Genomic DNA, 16,426 nt, shown 5'->3' on the forward strand with positions numbered 1-16,426 from the left:
GGAGTACTTATTTAGCCGGTTTATGGTTGGACCGGTGTTGATTTAATGGTTGAAAAACTGAAGCAATAGAACATGAACAGGCTGGATCTTTTGTTGGAGCCATACTTGTTCATGATGGTATCATTGCTTCAAAGGGAAACAAAACCACGTTATTTTATTTGCTCGATTTGGTTATTACTTTATTCAGAACCCAATGACGAGTTCAATTTGATTTTTGATCAATTAAACCATGTTCAACCGCATGTGCAAACTAATGAACAACAACAATGTTTGTTGAAGAAATAATTCAATAATCATTACAAAATAATACAACCCAAAATTACAACTCTCAAATGTTGAATCAAAATAAAACAGCAAAAAAAAAAAAAAGAATAAACTAAACCGGGATTAGTGCTGGAGAACCGGTTTGGATTCACTATCCTCTCCTTCTTCAACCCTAACCACACTCAAAAGAGTAGAGCTTTTTTTTACTATACTTTGTTTCTGTATCAGTAACGAATGAGAAGAAACAATAACAACTTGTCTTCCCTTGAATCAACCACACCATTTTGCGAGAAGGATCATGAAGATGATCAAGAACACAAGGGAAGACAGTCCAATAGCAACACCAAGCACAACCTTATTAGGACCATGATGCTCTTCCTTCTTCTTCTCACTACTATCATCTTCACTGTAATCATCATCTGAACTCGAATCTTCCTTCCGCGGCGGCGGAGACAACGGCAAACCGTGTTTATCACACGGAGCAATACCTAACTTCATCTTCGACGACAACAGAGTATGGTTGTAACAGAGATCGCTGTTCCCTCCCACTTTGAACACCTCAAGCTTCTTCAGGAAGCTAGCATTGAAAGGAAGGACTCCGTGGAAGGCATTGTTAGCGAGATTCAAGTACTTGAGACTCTTCATCTTGGCGATGAACCTCGGAACGGTGCCGTTTAGTTGGTTTCCGCTCAGATCTAAGTGGGTTAAGTCAGGTATCGACGAGATCGAGTCAGGGATCGGTCCGGACAGCTTGTTTGAGGATAAAGACAGGTTCTTTAGCGAGATTAGGTCGCCGATGCTGTCGGGTATCTCGCCGGAGATCGAGTTCGACGACAAGTTTAAAGCTTTGAGGCTGGAGAGGAGAGTAATCGAAGTGGGTATGGAGCCTTTGATGAGATTATCCGATAAATCGATGAATGTGAGGTTCGAGTGGAACGTCTTGGGGATGTTCCCGGAGAGATTGGCGTGGGAGATGGTGAGGGAGACGATGTCGTGCATGTTCCCGAGGACGACGAATAGCCCCGAGGTGGAGACGGGGACGGAGGAGACGGTGAGGTCGGTGAGGTTAACGAGGCGAGCGAGGGAGAGTCCCGAGAGGCGGGGGAAGGAGGAGACGGCGGAGAAGGAGTGGAGGGAGTCCGGGAGGTGAGGCGGTGGGGAGAGGGAAGGGCAGTTGTGGAAAGAGAGGGAGGCGAGGGAGGGGGAGAGGGCTTTGAGGGCTGTGGAGGAGATGGAGAGATCGGAGGAGCAGTTTGTGAAGGAGAGGGAGGTGACGAGGCGGAATGGGGAGCCGCCGTCGCAGGTTACGACGGTGGTGGGGGGTTTTTTGGAGGAGGAGAGGGGGTGGTGGTCGCAGGGGTTTTTGACGGTGGGGATGTTGAGGGATTCGAGGGCTTTGAGCTGTTTTGGGTCGAGTGGGGAGGAGGAGGATGTGCGAGTGGGAGTGGGGGAGATGCGTGGGACGGGGGAGATGGTTGGAGAAGGGGAGGGAGATAGGGAAGGAGCGGCGGGGATAGTGGGTGAGAAGAGGAGGAGAAGGAGGAGTAACGGTAACGGAAGTTTCATGGTGAAGAGAGAGAGAGAGATGAGGAAGGAAGTGTCAGAAAGTAAAAAGACAGAGCAGAGAAGGGAAGAAGAAGAGGAAGATTGGATTTTCAAAGATGGGTCATGTGACAGTTGGGACTCTTATAGTTCAGTCTTGTGTTTTTGGTTTAATTACGATTTGACCTTCATCTATTCTTCTTTCTCTTTGAGTTTTTGTTGCATTACTATTGTTGTAGATAGTGATGATTTTCCTTATAAAAAAAGTTCTAAAAAGAGATGGTGATGCTTTTGTTGTGTTGTGTGTACCATTTGAGAATTCTCAATTCTGACAAATGTAGACGGAGAATCTGAAAAACAAAAGAAAAGATTATTTGCGGTACATTAAAAAAAAAATAAGAGAAGAAAAGTGTAGTATGACCACTGATTTTGTAAAGAAAAAAAATCAGTATCAGCTGACCAAAAAAAATCAGTATCAACAACTAAGGTTATAATTCTCAAAATGTGGATGTGAAAAAAAATTTCTTAAAATTTGAAAGTTTTGTTAAAATATGATAGGAAATAAACTTGTAAAAATCATCACAAAACCATAATTTTATAATTGCTTTGCATTTTTTCTGCTTTTTTTTTTTAAACGTTCAGACTCTAACATAAGAAATAAGAGCACGTAGTTGTTCAAAAAAAAAAAGAGCATGTTGAATGGAAGATTCTTAGGATAGGGTTCTTAGCGGAATATAAAAATCTCATTCTAAGAACCCCCGTTAAACAATGCTCTAAGAACATGATTATTGAGAGATTCTTAAGGTGGAGTTCTTAGCAGAATATAAGAACCCGTTTCTTAACTTTTAACTAAAAAAACTAATAACCGGCTCTTAAATAAGAGTTTTAAGAACCGGTTCTTAACATTTTTAGTTAAAAGTTAAGAGACGGATTCTTATATTTTGCTAAGAGCTCTATCCTAAGAACTAACCAATAATCATGCTCCGAGGTTCTATACCCGTCAGTGCCGTTACCTCCAAATGCGATACAATCCGATGGTTTATTTTATGCACTGGATTGGGATCGTGTAACGTAAGTCTATTGATTTTACTTTTGTAAAAGAAAAGTTCATCGATACTAGCACCAGTTCAGTCCTTATGCATTGGGTGGGGACATCAAGAATATCATAGGAATCATCTTTTTATATCTTGTAAACCCCATACATGAATGAATAGATAAAGTTCTTGTAAAAGTTTTGGTACAGAACCCAAATTTATGAAGAAAGGTAAATGAATATCCTATATTTATATAGCATATGCAGGTTTATTAAAAGGGTGAATTTGTGAAATGACTAAGTTTGGAAAATAAATTAAGTGAAGAACACTGATTTTGACATAATGTAGTATCTATCAATTGTGTTTCATTTCTACCGGTTTTACCCTTGATTCATACAAGTTGCCAGTGGCTCCAAGATGTGGAGATGACGTTGACAAAATCCAAGTGTGGCCAATAATTAATGCAAACTGTCACCAACAAAAGGAAGATAACACAACCACATCACATACACATAACCACAAACATTTCATTAATTTTACTTCATATCACCACAAACATTTCATTAACTCTAACTTTTAAATAGTAAAGCTTAAATGGACCACTAAACCCAAACTCAAATGTAAACTATATTATATATTTATAATTTTAAATAAAATTAAAATCTGAAAATATATATAATATTTTGTGATATTAAACTATAGTATATAAAGATGGAAAATATCATACTAAACTCTAAACCCAACCCCTAATTACTAAACTCTAAATCATGGCCACTAAATCCTAAATCCAAATCTAAGCTATAATATATATTTAAAAGAAAATCAAAATCTGAAATATATAATATTTTATAATATTTTCAAATACTATACATACATAGTATAGAACATTGTATAAAATAGTATACAAATGTTTGTTCTATTTATGTTAGTTGAGAATCATATGTAAAATAGTAGAAGAAGAAATAAAAGTACTTGTTGATGAAAAAGACGTTCTTGAACATGGCCCTAACATTGTCAAACATTTGAATGAAACTAATTTTATATTACGAGCATTCATACAAAATGGCATAGCAGAGAAATATCAAATTTGAAGACATGACATATAAACCCTAAACCCTAAACTCTAGTTTGAAAAGAAAATTACTAAACCCTAAACCCTAATCACTAAACCATAAACCCAAATATAAACCTTAAACTCTAATCACTAAACCCTAAACCCAGATATAGACCCTAAACACTAATCACTAAATCCTAAATCCTAATTACTAAATCTTAAATCCAAATATAAACCCTAAACCCTAATCACTAAACCTAAACCCAAATATAAACCCTAAACACTAATCACTAAACCTTAAATACTAATCGCTAAACTCTAAACCTCAATATAAACCCTAAACCCTAATCACTAAACCTTAAACCCAAATATAAACCCTAAACCCTAATCACTAAACCCTAAACCCAAATATAAACCCTAAACCCTAATCACTAAACCCTAAACCCAAATATAAACCCTAAAACCTAAACTCTACTCACCCACTTAAATACTAAAACCTTAGACAAACCCCTAGTTACTAAATCTAAACCCAAATAACTAAAGTATAAACCCAAAAAAAATCTATATAATATGTTGTCAATTTTCTCAACGTAAACGACATAGTATGGAACCGCTATAAATAGTATAGTTGTACTGGTCCACTCCATTTACATTTTCCAAATGACCAAGTTTAAGAACGAAATTACTAAACCCTAAACACTAATTACTAAATCCTAAACCCAAATATAAACCCAAAACCCTAAACTGTAAACCAAAATCTCAAAATCTAATGCAAACCTCAACTTCAACACCATTCCTCTAAATAATAGAATTTAGATTTATAAACTAGAATTGGTAATAATGAAGATTTCAAATAATCAAATTTGTGCAACATTTAAAAAATGAATTTCATATTACAATCAATCACAGAAAATGACAGTGAAAATAACTATCGAATTTGAAAACATGGCATATTATTACATTTTAAGGAATAGTATAGCATTTCGTCTCAAATAGTATGATATCTTTACACAAATAGCTACCCTAAAGATTATATACTATACTATTCATTTCACCGAATATAGTATACACGAAAAGTTCATCTTCTTCAATTCTTCATTCTTAGACATGCTGATACGAATTCATTTGGCTCACTCTCATTATTCTTTACTACCATATAGAGATCGTCTTCATCTACTCCTTTTTTTCTGACACAACAACACTTTACAGATCCACCATCGTTATTCTTCATCAGTGGATATCTATCATGCATCTAACTCTGATGCGATAATCCCATCTCATTTGCAAGATTTAAAAACGAAAACAATATGAAAACAAAAGCATGATTGTAAGAATCAGTGAGTTAAGAGATGGAGGAAAAAAATTAAAGAGCTGGTGTGTGTTCTCACCGTCTACGCCTTCATCGTTGCCTCTTTTTTACCACAGTTGATTGTTCTTCTCGTGAGAAGAAATTAATTCAAAAAAAAATCTGGGAAGAAGAATTTCATCTACTGTAAAGTTACCAAAATAAAGCACATGTGAGAGAAAGTGTGATTTTCAAGGACCACACGTTACTTTTGAGTATTATTATTATTATTATTATTAATTTTTCTTTATTTTTTCTTGCAGGTTTCAACCGGTTGTATCTGAGGGCAATATGGCAATATTATGTATAAGAAGGAAAGTGTATAGGTGATATAGGTTTTTTGGTTAGCCATTGAATTATAATTTGTTTGATAGTTATACAACCCAATTTCCCTTATTAAAAAGCTGAAATTAAAACACTTTTTTTTTCTCAAAGATAATGCATTACTAATTAAATAGGTTTGGTGGCAACAAACTTTTCTGAAACAATTTATTAGTTGTTTGATATTAAAAACAGAAAAAATGAAGATAAAATTTAATATATTAATATGGTCAATTCTGAAAATGCCACAATTTGTGTTTCTTTTCTAAAAACTACCGTTAACAACCTTGAAATTCCAAAATTACAGGAAAAGTATGATTTTGAAAAAAAATCTTAAAAACATTAATTCTTACTTAAATTTCCGGCAAACAATCAATTATACACAAACTACGCGTAGCTGTAAATGGTATTATAGATGAAAAATTAGATGACTAACTAATTAAAACCCAAACATAATAACTTATCGTTTTCACTATTAGAGTATTAGGCCAACATTTTTTTTTTTTCTTTCTGAACTTTGAACTTATTTAAAAACTAAGTGGTTGACTCAAATATGTTAGCGGATGGACTAATGAGTAATGACTAATGGCGCCTCCTTTGATATTGATATAAGCAATTATAAACAGTTATTGTAAATTTTAAGCAATCTCACTTAATTTAGGTTTTATACGAATTTGCACAACTCACCAGTTTATGCACATATATCCTAGACTGTCTCAAGTTCGTGAATATGTTTTCTTTAGGTTCATGTATTTGTTATTCGCTTTGATATAATTATAAGGTATGCTTTCAATATACTGTATAAATTTTCATATCGAGTTTACGTCCCTAAACGAACAGTTTGCACCAAGTATAATGCTCAGCTGAGTGTCAATGAAGAGTGAAGAGTTTGTAGATAGTGAGAGATTATAGTGAGTTCGTGAAATTATAACAAAAATGTATAAATATTAAATAAAAAAATGAGTCAATAATCGGAATACAAACCTATTTTAGGAACACTTCAATTAAAACATTTCAAATCAAGACGTTGGGAGCTAAAAGTTGAGAATATTAGAGCATCTCCAAAAATGAACTCTATTTTGAAGTTTCCAAAATTTTATATTTGAAGTTTAAATGTGTTATTCTTCAAAAGCAAAACTTCAAACTCAACTTCAAAACTATTTGTATTTTATAATATAGACCTTATATTTGTCATAACTAATTTGAATTCATTAAACTTTTGTAAATAACTAGCACATATATAAACATATTATAATAATATTAATAAATAAAATATTCTATAAAAATTTAAATAAATATACCTTAATTAATATTAAACTTCAAACAAAATATCATATTATTCCATACTAGTAAATTTGCAAGTACGGGTTGGGTTCGGATATAACACATCGGGTTCGGGTCGGTTTTGTATCACATCATAGAACACATAAAGTAATCATATATCATTCGGATTCGGGTTATATCGGATCGGTTCGGATATACCCGAAATAAAATCTAAAATTTAAAAGTAAAATATAAGAAATATATATTTATTTATATATAATTAACTATTTAAGGTAGTTATTTAAATTTTAAATACTTATTGTTAGATAACATATCAAAATAAATATGAAATTGAATATTTGAAGTATATATTCATGTTTCATATAATTATATTGTATATTATTTGGACATTCGGATCGGTTTCTTCGGATATTTTTTTTTCGGATTTTTCGATTTTTTCGGTTTTACGGGTTACCCGTTCGGGTTCGGTTAATAACACTCCGAGTTCAAATATGTTTTGTACCACCTTACAAGACCCATTCGGATATTTTTTACATTTCGGACCGGATACGGATCGGATTTTTTGGTTCGGGTTCGGTTCGGATTTAGGGTTACGAATATTATGCACATGTCTAATTATTGTTGTCTAAATCTAGTTTAAAATATTTTAAATATTATTTTAAAGTTATATTTAATTTTTTGTATAAAATTTAAAATCTGTTGCAAAAATTAAAATATATATGAGATATAATGTTTTAAGGATTAAAACAATAAACAAGAAAATATTTATGAATCATAAAGATGATGTGTGATTGTAGGGACCAAAATACAAATAAAAATATGAATTGAAGTTTTGAATAGTGTAACTTCAAATATAGAGTTTCACTCTTCAAAACTTCAGATTTGAAGTTTTGAAATTCCTTTTCGCAGAGCAAAAAAATTTATATTTAAAGTTATAGTGTCTTAGCGTTTGATCTTCTCGAAAAAATCTAGTTACCCGTAGGCTTTGGTATAAGCTATGTTTTCAGTGTATTTTTCGAGTTTACGTCCAGTGTTCATTTATTTTCCTGCCGGTTCAGGCGTTTGTTTTTCAATTCTGGTGCAGACAAAAGATAACAATCGATCACTTGCGCCCAAAGCAATTATGTGGTCTAGCTTTCTGAGCCCATGCATGGGACCCATGTTTTAGGTTTTAATCCCATCAATTAAGTTATCGAATGATTATTTTTCTATATAAGTACAAATGCAAAATCTAGCATAGAAGATGCTATTTTTTTTTTCACGTCAAACGAAGATATTTCTATTCTTGAATCCATTAATTAGCTAAATGGTCAAAACACTTCTTAGCATTCAAATGGTTATTACATTTTTTGCTGACTCAATTAATACCTTTTTGTGAGAAAATAACTAAAGACAACTAAATAAAACACATTAAAAGCTAGATTAAATTCGTACTAGCGTTTTCACAAACATTCAACTATGTTTACCCCAAATTCAACAACACTCAACGTGTAACGTCACAGAAGCTTTATCTCACAAATTACCATTTTCTTTACTTTTTTTTTTTGGAAAAAGGGCATCTATTTTCTCTACTTGAATTTCAATCTATTTAAATTTACAACAAAATTATACAGCTTATAAAAATTTAAAAGGAAAAACTTTCAAGTGTCTTGAACTATATTTAGTACTCTAAATATTAATATATATTTTTTCCACAGTGTAAGTATAGATTTTGAAATTAATTTACTTATTTTTCCGTACATTATTCATGTTAAGACATGATAAAAAAACAAAATGGTTAAGCATTTGAGAATTAATGATAAATTAAGTAACATTAATGCTACTAACAAACTCCAAACGTTAGAAATTTACTAACAAATTAATGGGTATAGTAAAAACACACATTAAATATCTTTCTTTCTTCTCATACCTTACAAATACGAGAAAGAATAAAGCAAACACAAAATCACACAAAAACACTTCACATTTTTTACTAATTAATTAGTTTTTTTTTTCTCTTCTTTCCAAAAAATATGGAGAATTACGTCGACGAGAGTGGTTTTGCTCCTCTAAACCAAACCATCTTCGCACGTGATCAAGAACATATGAAAGAAGAAGATTTTCCATTTGAAGTCGTTGACCAATCAAAACCCACAAGCTTTCTTCAAGATTTTCACCATCTTGATCATGATAACCAGTTTGATCATCATCATCATCATCAATACCATGGCTCTACATCTTCAAATCCTTTGTTCGGTATCCAAACGACGTCGTCATGTGCCAATAATGCTCCTTACCAGCATTGCTCTTCTTACCAAGAAAACATGGTCGACTTTTATGAAACTAAACCACAGTTGATGAATCATCATTTCCAAGCTGCAGAGAATCCTTACTTGACTCGTAATCATCATCAAGAGATCAACTTGGTCGATGATAATGATCATATGAACTTGGAACAAAACAACATGATGATGATGAGGATGATCCCTTTTGATTACCCTCCTACAGAGACCATCAACAAGCCTATGAACTTCGTGATGCCAGATGAAGTTTCATGTGTTTCTGCAGATAATAACTCTTATAGAGCGATGAGTTTCAACAAGACCAAGCCTTTTCTGACAAGAAAGTTGTCTTCATCCTCGTCGTCATCGTCATGGAAAGGAAAAAAGAAAACAACATTAGTCAAAGGACAATGGACTGCTGAAGAAGACAGGTTTTTTATTACCATAATAAAGCTTAAGATCAATATTGCATAATCAAGATTATTGATGGTTATATATTTCATAACCAACATTACTAACAAATCTTAGATAAATTGTCACATTTGTGGGTTAATTTTGCCAACAATAATTATACCGAAGCTAAAACTTGATTCAGAAATTAGCTAAATCAGTGAAACATAATCAACACATAGCTGATGGAGAACTTCTAACACCTCATGCAAGCTATTATTTAGAATAATTATTTCTAGTTGAATGATCTTGGCGTTCTATTACAAAAATATGAAATGTTATCAATCAATACCATGTTTCTTGAATAATAGGATACTGATTCAACTTGTGGAGAAGTATGGACTGCGAAAATGGTCACATATTGCGCAAGTTTTACCAGGAAGGATAGGGAAGCAATGTAGAGAGAGATGGCATAACCATTTGAGACCTGACATTAAGGTATTAACTAGTAACTAACATTCATGTAATGATGCTTATGGAAACTAAAGACCAAAAAATGTTCATACCGGGGCTAACCAGGTCAGTAGATATTGTTTATTAAAAAAAGGCTAACTAATGTTGAGAGATTATGAATATATATATGTTGCAGAAAGAAACATGGAGTGAAGAAGAAGACAGAGTGTTGATAGAGTTTCATAAAGAGATTGGAAACAAATGGGCAGAGATTGCCAAAAGACTACCCGGAAGAACAGAGAACTCGATCAAGAACCATTGGAACGCGACAAAAAGAAGACAATTCTCTAAGAGAAAGTGTAGGTCTAAGTATCCAAGACCTTCTCTATTGCAGGATTACATAAAGAGCTTGGATGTGGGAGTGTTGTCTTCTTCTTCGGTTCCTGCAAGAGGTAGACGTAAAGAGAGTAGCAAGAAGAAGGATGTTGTGGCTGTTGAGGAGAAGAAGAAGGAGAAGGAGAAGGAAGATAAGTTTTACGGACAAGACAGGATTGTGCCTGAGTGTGTGTTTACTGATGACTTTGGATTCAATGAGAAACTGCTTGAGGAAGGATGTAGCATTGACTCGTTGCTTGATGACCTTCCTCAGCCTGACATGGATGCCTTTGTTCATGGAATCTAATCTGTTTTGGATTTTTTCTATTTCAGTTTTTGTTTTTTTGTTTTTTTTTTCATACAATATTCCGCTAAACTGCTGAGTGAGAAGCATATTGACTGATTTTTATGGCGGATTTCACTCACTTTTTCGGTCAGTTTTTCACCAGTTTTGCCAATAATACCTCAAAATAAGATGCATTGTTTGAGTTACATTTACATTGTATGTAATAATGTATTCCTTTGAAATGAAAATGACACTCTAATATGAATATCTGAAAACATCACTACTTAACTTGTGCACCAAGTAATCATACTAGACTGAACTCTTACTAACTTGTGCATAAAGAAACCATATGTTACTTTACCTCTCACAGGTTGAAAATTTTATATACTTTTGTCGAATTTTCGATAAAATATATACATATATCAATCCTTAAACAAAATACAAAACACCATCTCTTAGCAATCAATCAAAAGACAGTTCTGAGAAAGGGAAGTTGTATCAGTCCTAGAAACAAAAGGATTGATACGAACCCAAACAAGAGAAAACACAGAAGCAAGCAAGATAAACCAAAAGAACAACGATGGTGGGTGTTCTGTTATGTCTTCCCATAAGATCTTTAAGGAAAGGATAAGGATGAAGAACGACCCAAAAGGCGAAGAAAAATTTACCAAACAAAGGTCCCCAAGCTTCATAACCTTTGTTTAAAGCATCAGAGAATCCAGCAACGACTCCAACCAAGTTAACTATGAGAAGTGTTGTTGGAAGGGTCAATGTTGGGATTTATTAAATCCATGTCCAACTCTATATTGTTTGATTAGTACGATACTGTCCACTTTGAACTTTAGGTAAGTCCGCATAGATTTACTTTTGATTTACTTCTCAAAAGGCCTAGTATTAATTAGAATTGGACATCTCAAGAGTGTTGTCCATTTCACTATGTAAAGTTCACCGAAGTCTAAATCTTCTTCCGCAGATCTTTGCTTGTCTCCTAAGCCTCACCATACTTTCTCCATCACGTCGACCTTTAAAATGTATACATAGTTTTAAAATAATTAGCATATAAAATTAGGAGAAAGCCTGCTATATATTGTAATTAATTTTTTTGTTTATTTATTGTTAATAAATGTCAAATTTTGAAAACCTGGTGGTTGTAGTTTAGCTGACATTCCTGTTGACGACTAGCTATAGCAATGATTATCAAACTACATATGTAGTAGTATTTTAGAGTTCTAAATGAAAATGTATAGAAGAAAAATGTTAAATACCAGAAGGGTGAATCCATAATTTTTAATCACTTTGCTTGATATAACAAAAATTATGGATTCACCCTTCTGGTATTTAACATTTTTCTTCTATACATTTTCATATGTAGTATTGTTTTTATATTACATATAAAAAAAGATTACTCTGTGTTGCAGTTTTTCTATGTAAATTTAAAATTTACTGGCCGCCAAGAATAAAGTTATAAATGTAAGGGTGAATTTGCCGAATGGCCAAATTTGAAAAAGAAATTAAGTGCAGAGCATTGATTTTGACATAATTAAGTCCATAACAATTATGTCAAGTTTTATCCGGTACTACCTTTTTTTTGTTCAAATTGCCAGTAATAGAGAGATAAAATCGATGATATCAACAATTTGACACTCCACAATTAATTATCACACGTAACACAACCAACACCACACTTTTGTTTTACACATAAATATGCATATGATTTTTCTATACCATATCACTGAAATATAATAGGATTCAAAATCCACTCACATCTAGTAAATACTAAACTTTACTCCAAACCTCAACTCCTAAATACTAAACCATAAACTTTAAACATCACCCTTCCATCTAAATACTAAACCCAAAACTCTAATTACTGAACCCTAAACCCAAATATAAACCTTAAACCCAATTATCAAAATCTGAAAATAGTATATAATCCAATCCTAATTTTTGAATAGTATAGGACTATAATCCAACACACAACTCCTCAATGCTAAATTCAAATCTAACTTTTGAATACTAAACCCAAAAATGCTATCACTAAACCCAAACCTAAACTCCCACCTTCCAAATACTAAACCCTAAATCCTAATCACTAAACCTTAAACCCAAGTATAGACTCTAAACCCAAATAGAATGGAACAAAATACATAGTATAGTACATATAGTTGTAAACTAGAAATTGATAAATAATGAATTTATCAAACAATCGATGGTACAATAATACAACAATCGTAGCATACTATTTAGTTTGGTACTTGCGAATGGTACAAAAATATAAGAATCGTACTAGACTATAATTTTTTTTCACTACATATAGTATAGTCGGCGAGTTCATCTTCTTCACATCTTCCTCTTTTTGCAGACATGGTGATACACACATTCACTGGTCCAGAGTAATTATTCTTCACCATACCATATCAATACAACATACTATAACAATTTAAATAACAACGAAAAAATCAAGATCAACAACATTAAACAAACTCAAAAAAGAAAAGAAATTGTGACGTCACCTCGTCATTCTCTACGGTGCCATCTTCTCCTCCAAACTCAATTCCACAAGCCCAGAATCCATGCTCTTTCTTGGTCTTGAGATGAAGTGGTTTGTGTTCGTATGTATGAAAAAGAAACATAGATTGGAGGAAAAGAGGAAGAAGAAGAGAAATAGATGTGCACCAATGATAACCACAATTTATTAAAATCATTTATTTAATATTTCTTTTAATAAATAATTCTCAGCAGATTACACAGGTTGAATTGAAGGGTAATGTAACATTATTACATAAAATACATATACTGTAGATGAAAGTTAGGAGTTTTAATTATCTAATGAATTATAATTTGTTGGAAGGTTATACAGTCCAATTCTCCTAAACTTAATAGCCTTTTGTATCACTTCTCTGTTACATTTCTTTCTGACTAATAACTTCTCCTTTGAATAAGTTGCTCAATGCATCCTTTAGATGATTCTATTTTACGTTTGCAGTGTTAACAAAAATTAACAAATCAGTCTATAAAATACTAAATGATTTGGCTTTGCAATTTATTCTGGTTTGGTAGTGTCTCAAATCAAGCCATCTCAACTTCTTCTAGTAAAGGCTCGGAAAAATACTAGAGTTAGTAAAGAGGTTTGATATTTGACGTCTCAGTGGAAACAACTCTTATGTTTCAAAATGACATGAAAATAAAAAAGAAGGCAAAAGTGGACGATACAAGAAATAAATCAAGGCAAATTAGACATCTCTTATTTTTTTCCCTCTTCCTTTGGAGTGCTTATGGGGCTTGGAGTTAATCATCTCGATGATATGAACCAAAAAGCTTACTTCCTTTTAACTTAATCTCTCTTAGAGATTAAGTTAATTCCTGGAAGCTTATTTATTATTAATAAAATAATATGAAACCCTTATATAGGGATACAACTTTGTAGAATATGGAAAACTCTTAAACTAATATAAAAAGGAAAACTTCAAAACCAATTATTAAATAGAAAATTACCAAAACTCTTAATGTAAAATATTCTAATCTATCTAACCATAGTCACGTATCATTATTCCCTTCTTCCATTCGGAGCTTGTCCTCAAGCTCCAACTAATGGTATCTAGACAGCCATATGGTAGCAACCATTTCTCTGACTCTCTGTTGTTTGATTCTATTAGGAAACTATATTTTACCACAGCTGGTGCTATCGTTGAATTTTTGGAGTTCAGAGATCGTACAGATTCTAACACGAGTATGTTGTTAGATTGTAATACAACCAACAATGGATCTTGCTGCAATAATGTCTCTGACTCTATGAGGTTAGACTCCTTTGGCTCCGAAATTACAAGTAGTTGTAGGCTTTCCTTCAAAATAATCGTCTCCAACTCTGCTTGTTTTTTCATCCTCTCTTGCTTCAACGTCGCTTGAATGTTCTTCGCAATCTCCATTATCTCACCAAGTTGTGCAATCATCTTGTCACAACTCACAGATATGGATTTCCAGAAATCCTTGTCTCCCATCGGAACCTGGTTCTGATACCAAGTTGATATGAACCAAAAAGCTTACTTCTTTTTAACCTAATCTCTCTTAGAGATTAAGTTAATTCTTGGAATCTTGTTTATTATTAATAACAAGGGTCGACCCGCCCTACGGGCGGATGAATTGATTTTTATAAAAGACGTCACTTTGTAAAAAAATCTTTTATCTTAAATTGGGTGTGAGTATGGTTATTGCGTACACCAAATTGAATTATATCACTAACTAATGATGACCAAGTTCTTAGTATTGTTGGCTTTTTAATTCCGAGTTGAAAGAATTTATAGTGTGTTAAGTTATTATATGTGTTTTGGTGAATGTTAGTAACTGATAATATTATCAATTTTGTTTTTATGTTTAGCTTTTTGTGTTTTTTTAGTTATATTTGCTTATATATAATGTAATTAATTGTGGTTATAAGTTTAATAATAAATATAAAATAGAAAGTAAGAAATAAAGAGAAAAGGCAAGAAAAACAACAAATGTATTATTTTGGACAATCTGAGCACGGTACACGAAAATGAGAATCATTTTAAATAAAATATTGTGTCTCAAAATGTAGGGCATTTTATGTTTATTCAGATCCAATCAATTATGCATTGGTATCAGTAAACATGGTTTAGATCCGGTAATAATGATTTTAGTGAATTGATATTATATTTTTAAAAAATCACGGTTTATGGATATGGTATGGTTTATTAACTGAGCAAACCAAGCGAACCGAAGATGTTGATTTTATATAATATAGTAGTATATTTAAAGGGTTTAATAATATACACAATACAATTTTATTGATATTTGGTAATTTTTTTTGCATACAGTTAAGGCAAATAAACAAAATCTCTCTGTCGACAAAATATCTGATTTAATATTTAATTATTTAATAATATTATGGTTTAACATTTTATTTTTATAGTTTGTTATTATTATTATCTTAATTGGTTTACTAATTATTTTTCTATATTTTCTAATTTTTTGTTTTATATTTCATAGGGTACTTCAAAATTTTATGCTCATTGCATATATATATCCTAACTATATATATATAACTTTCCTTATAGGGATTTGTTAGTTATACTTAAATTACTCTTTCTAATCAACCATTAAAATTTTCACTGTACAATAATTTAGAAGTTTGACTAAACTATAATTTTTGATATTAAAGCGTAATTTAATTTATACATAAATACGTACGATAAAAATTCTCTTATTGAATGTAGTTATAATTTTTTTCTACCTTTCTTGCTATAATATTCATGAAAGAATATTTCAAGTAGACATAATAGTTTATTTAATTAAACATGGATTTTTTTTTTTATTTATGCTGGCTCTTTCTTTATGGTGTCTTTGTAGTATGCATATAATTCTATTATATATTTTGTTGATATCTTGATCCTTTAAAACATAGTATATATGTAATGTGTGTCACAGACTCTTTATATGAAATCTTAAATTTTTTTTTTTTTTTGATCAAAATGAAATCTTAAATTAAAAACAATGTTTAAGCGTTAAGAAGAAGGTTTTCATAGTTTAGTCAAAATATGACACTTAAAACACTGGTGAATGATATCTTCGTCGAAGCCTATAATTGTTGAAGAACACAGTGGCTGCTTTTCCTGCGATGATAGTGATAAAGTCAGTACTTGAGAACATACCGGATCAGAGATAGCCAACCAAGTAAACCACTTCAATGCTAAGCTATAAATATAATGTATACATGTCATGTGTTTAGCTTCTTAACTATTATGGAGCCGCCTTACTGTGTGAGCATTATATTTGTTGAATAAAATGCGAATGAAGGGA

General features: G+C 32.2%; 2 protein-coding genes across 2 annotated transcripts; one reads left to right on the forward strand and one right to left on the reverse strand.

Annotated features, from left to right (window-relative positions):
- Window positions 1–256: 256 nt before the first annotated feature.
- LOC106431774 (receptor-like protein 51) lies at window positions 257–2,058 on the reverse strand. Its single transcript, XM_013872595.3, has one exon. It carries the CDS (start codon window positions 1,828–1,830, stop codon window positions 535–537), a length of 1,296 nt encoding a protein of 431 aa, XP_013728049.3. The 5' UTR covers window positions 1,831–2,058; the 3' UTR covers window positions 257–534.
- Window positions 2,059–7,688: 5,630 nt separating this feature from the next.
- LOC106431795 (transcription factor MYB98) lies at window positions 7,689–16,078 on the forward strand. Its single transcript, XM_013872618.3, has 3 exons — window positions 7,689–9,536; window positions 9,867–9,993; window positions 10,145–16,078. Exons 1-3 carry the CDS (start codon window positions 8,857–8,859, stop codon window positions 10,628–10,630), a joined length of 1,293 nt encoding a protein of 430 aa, XP_013728072.1. The 5' UTR covers window positions 7,689–8,856; the 3' UTR covers window positions 10,631–16,078.
- The last annotated feature ends 348 nt before the right edge of the window (window positions 16,079–16,426 follow it).

The sequence above is a fragment of the Brassica napus genome, chromosome C1 (assembly GCF_020379485.1).
Source record: "Brassica napus cultivar Da-Ae chromosome C1, Da-Ae, whole genome shotgun sequence".
Classification (NCBI taxonomy): Eukaryota; Viridiplantae; Streptophyta; class Magnoliopsida; order Brassicales; family Brassicaceae; genus Brassica; species Brassica napus.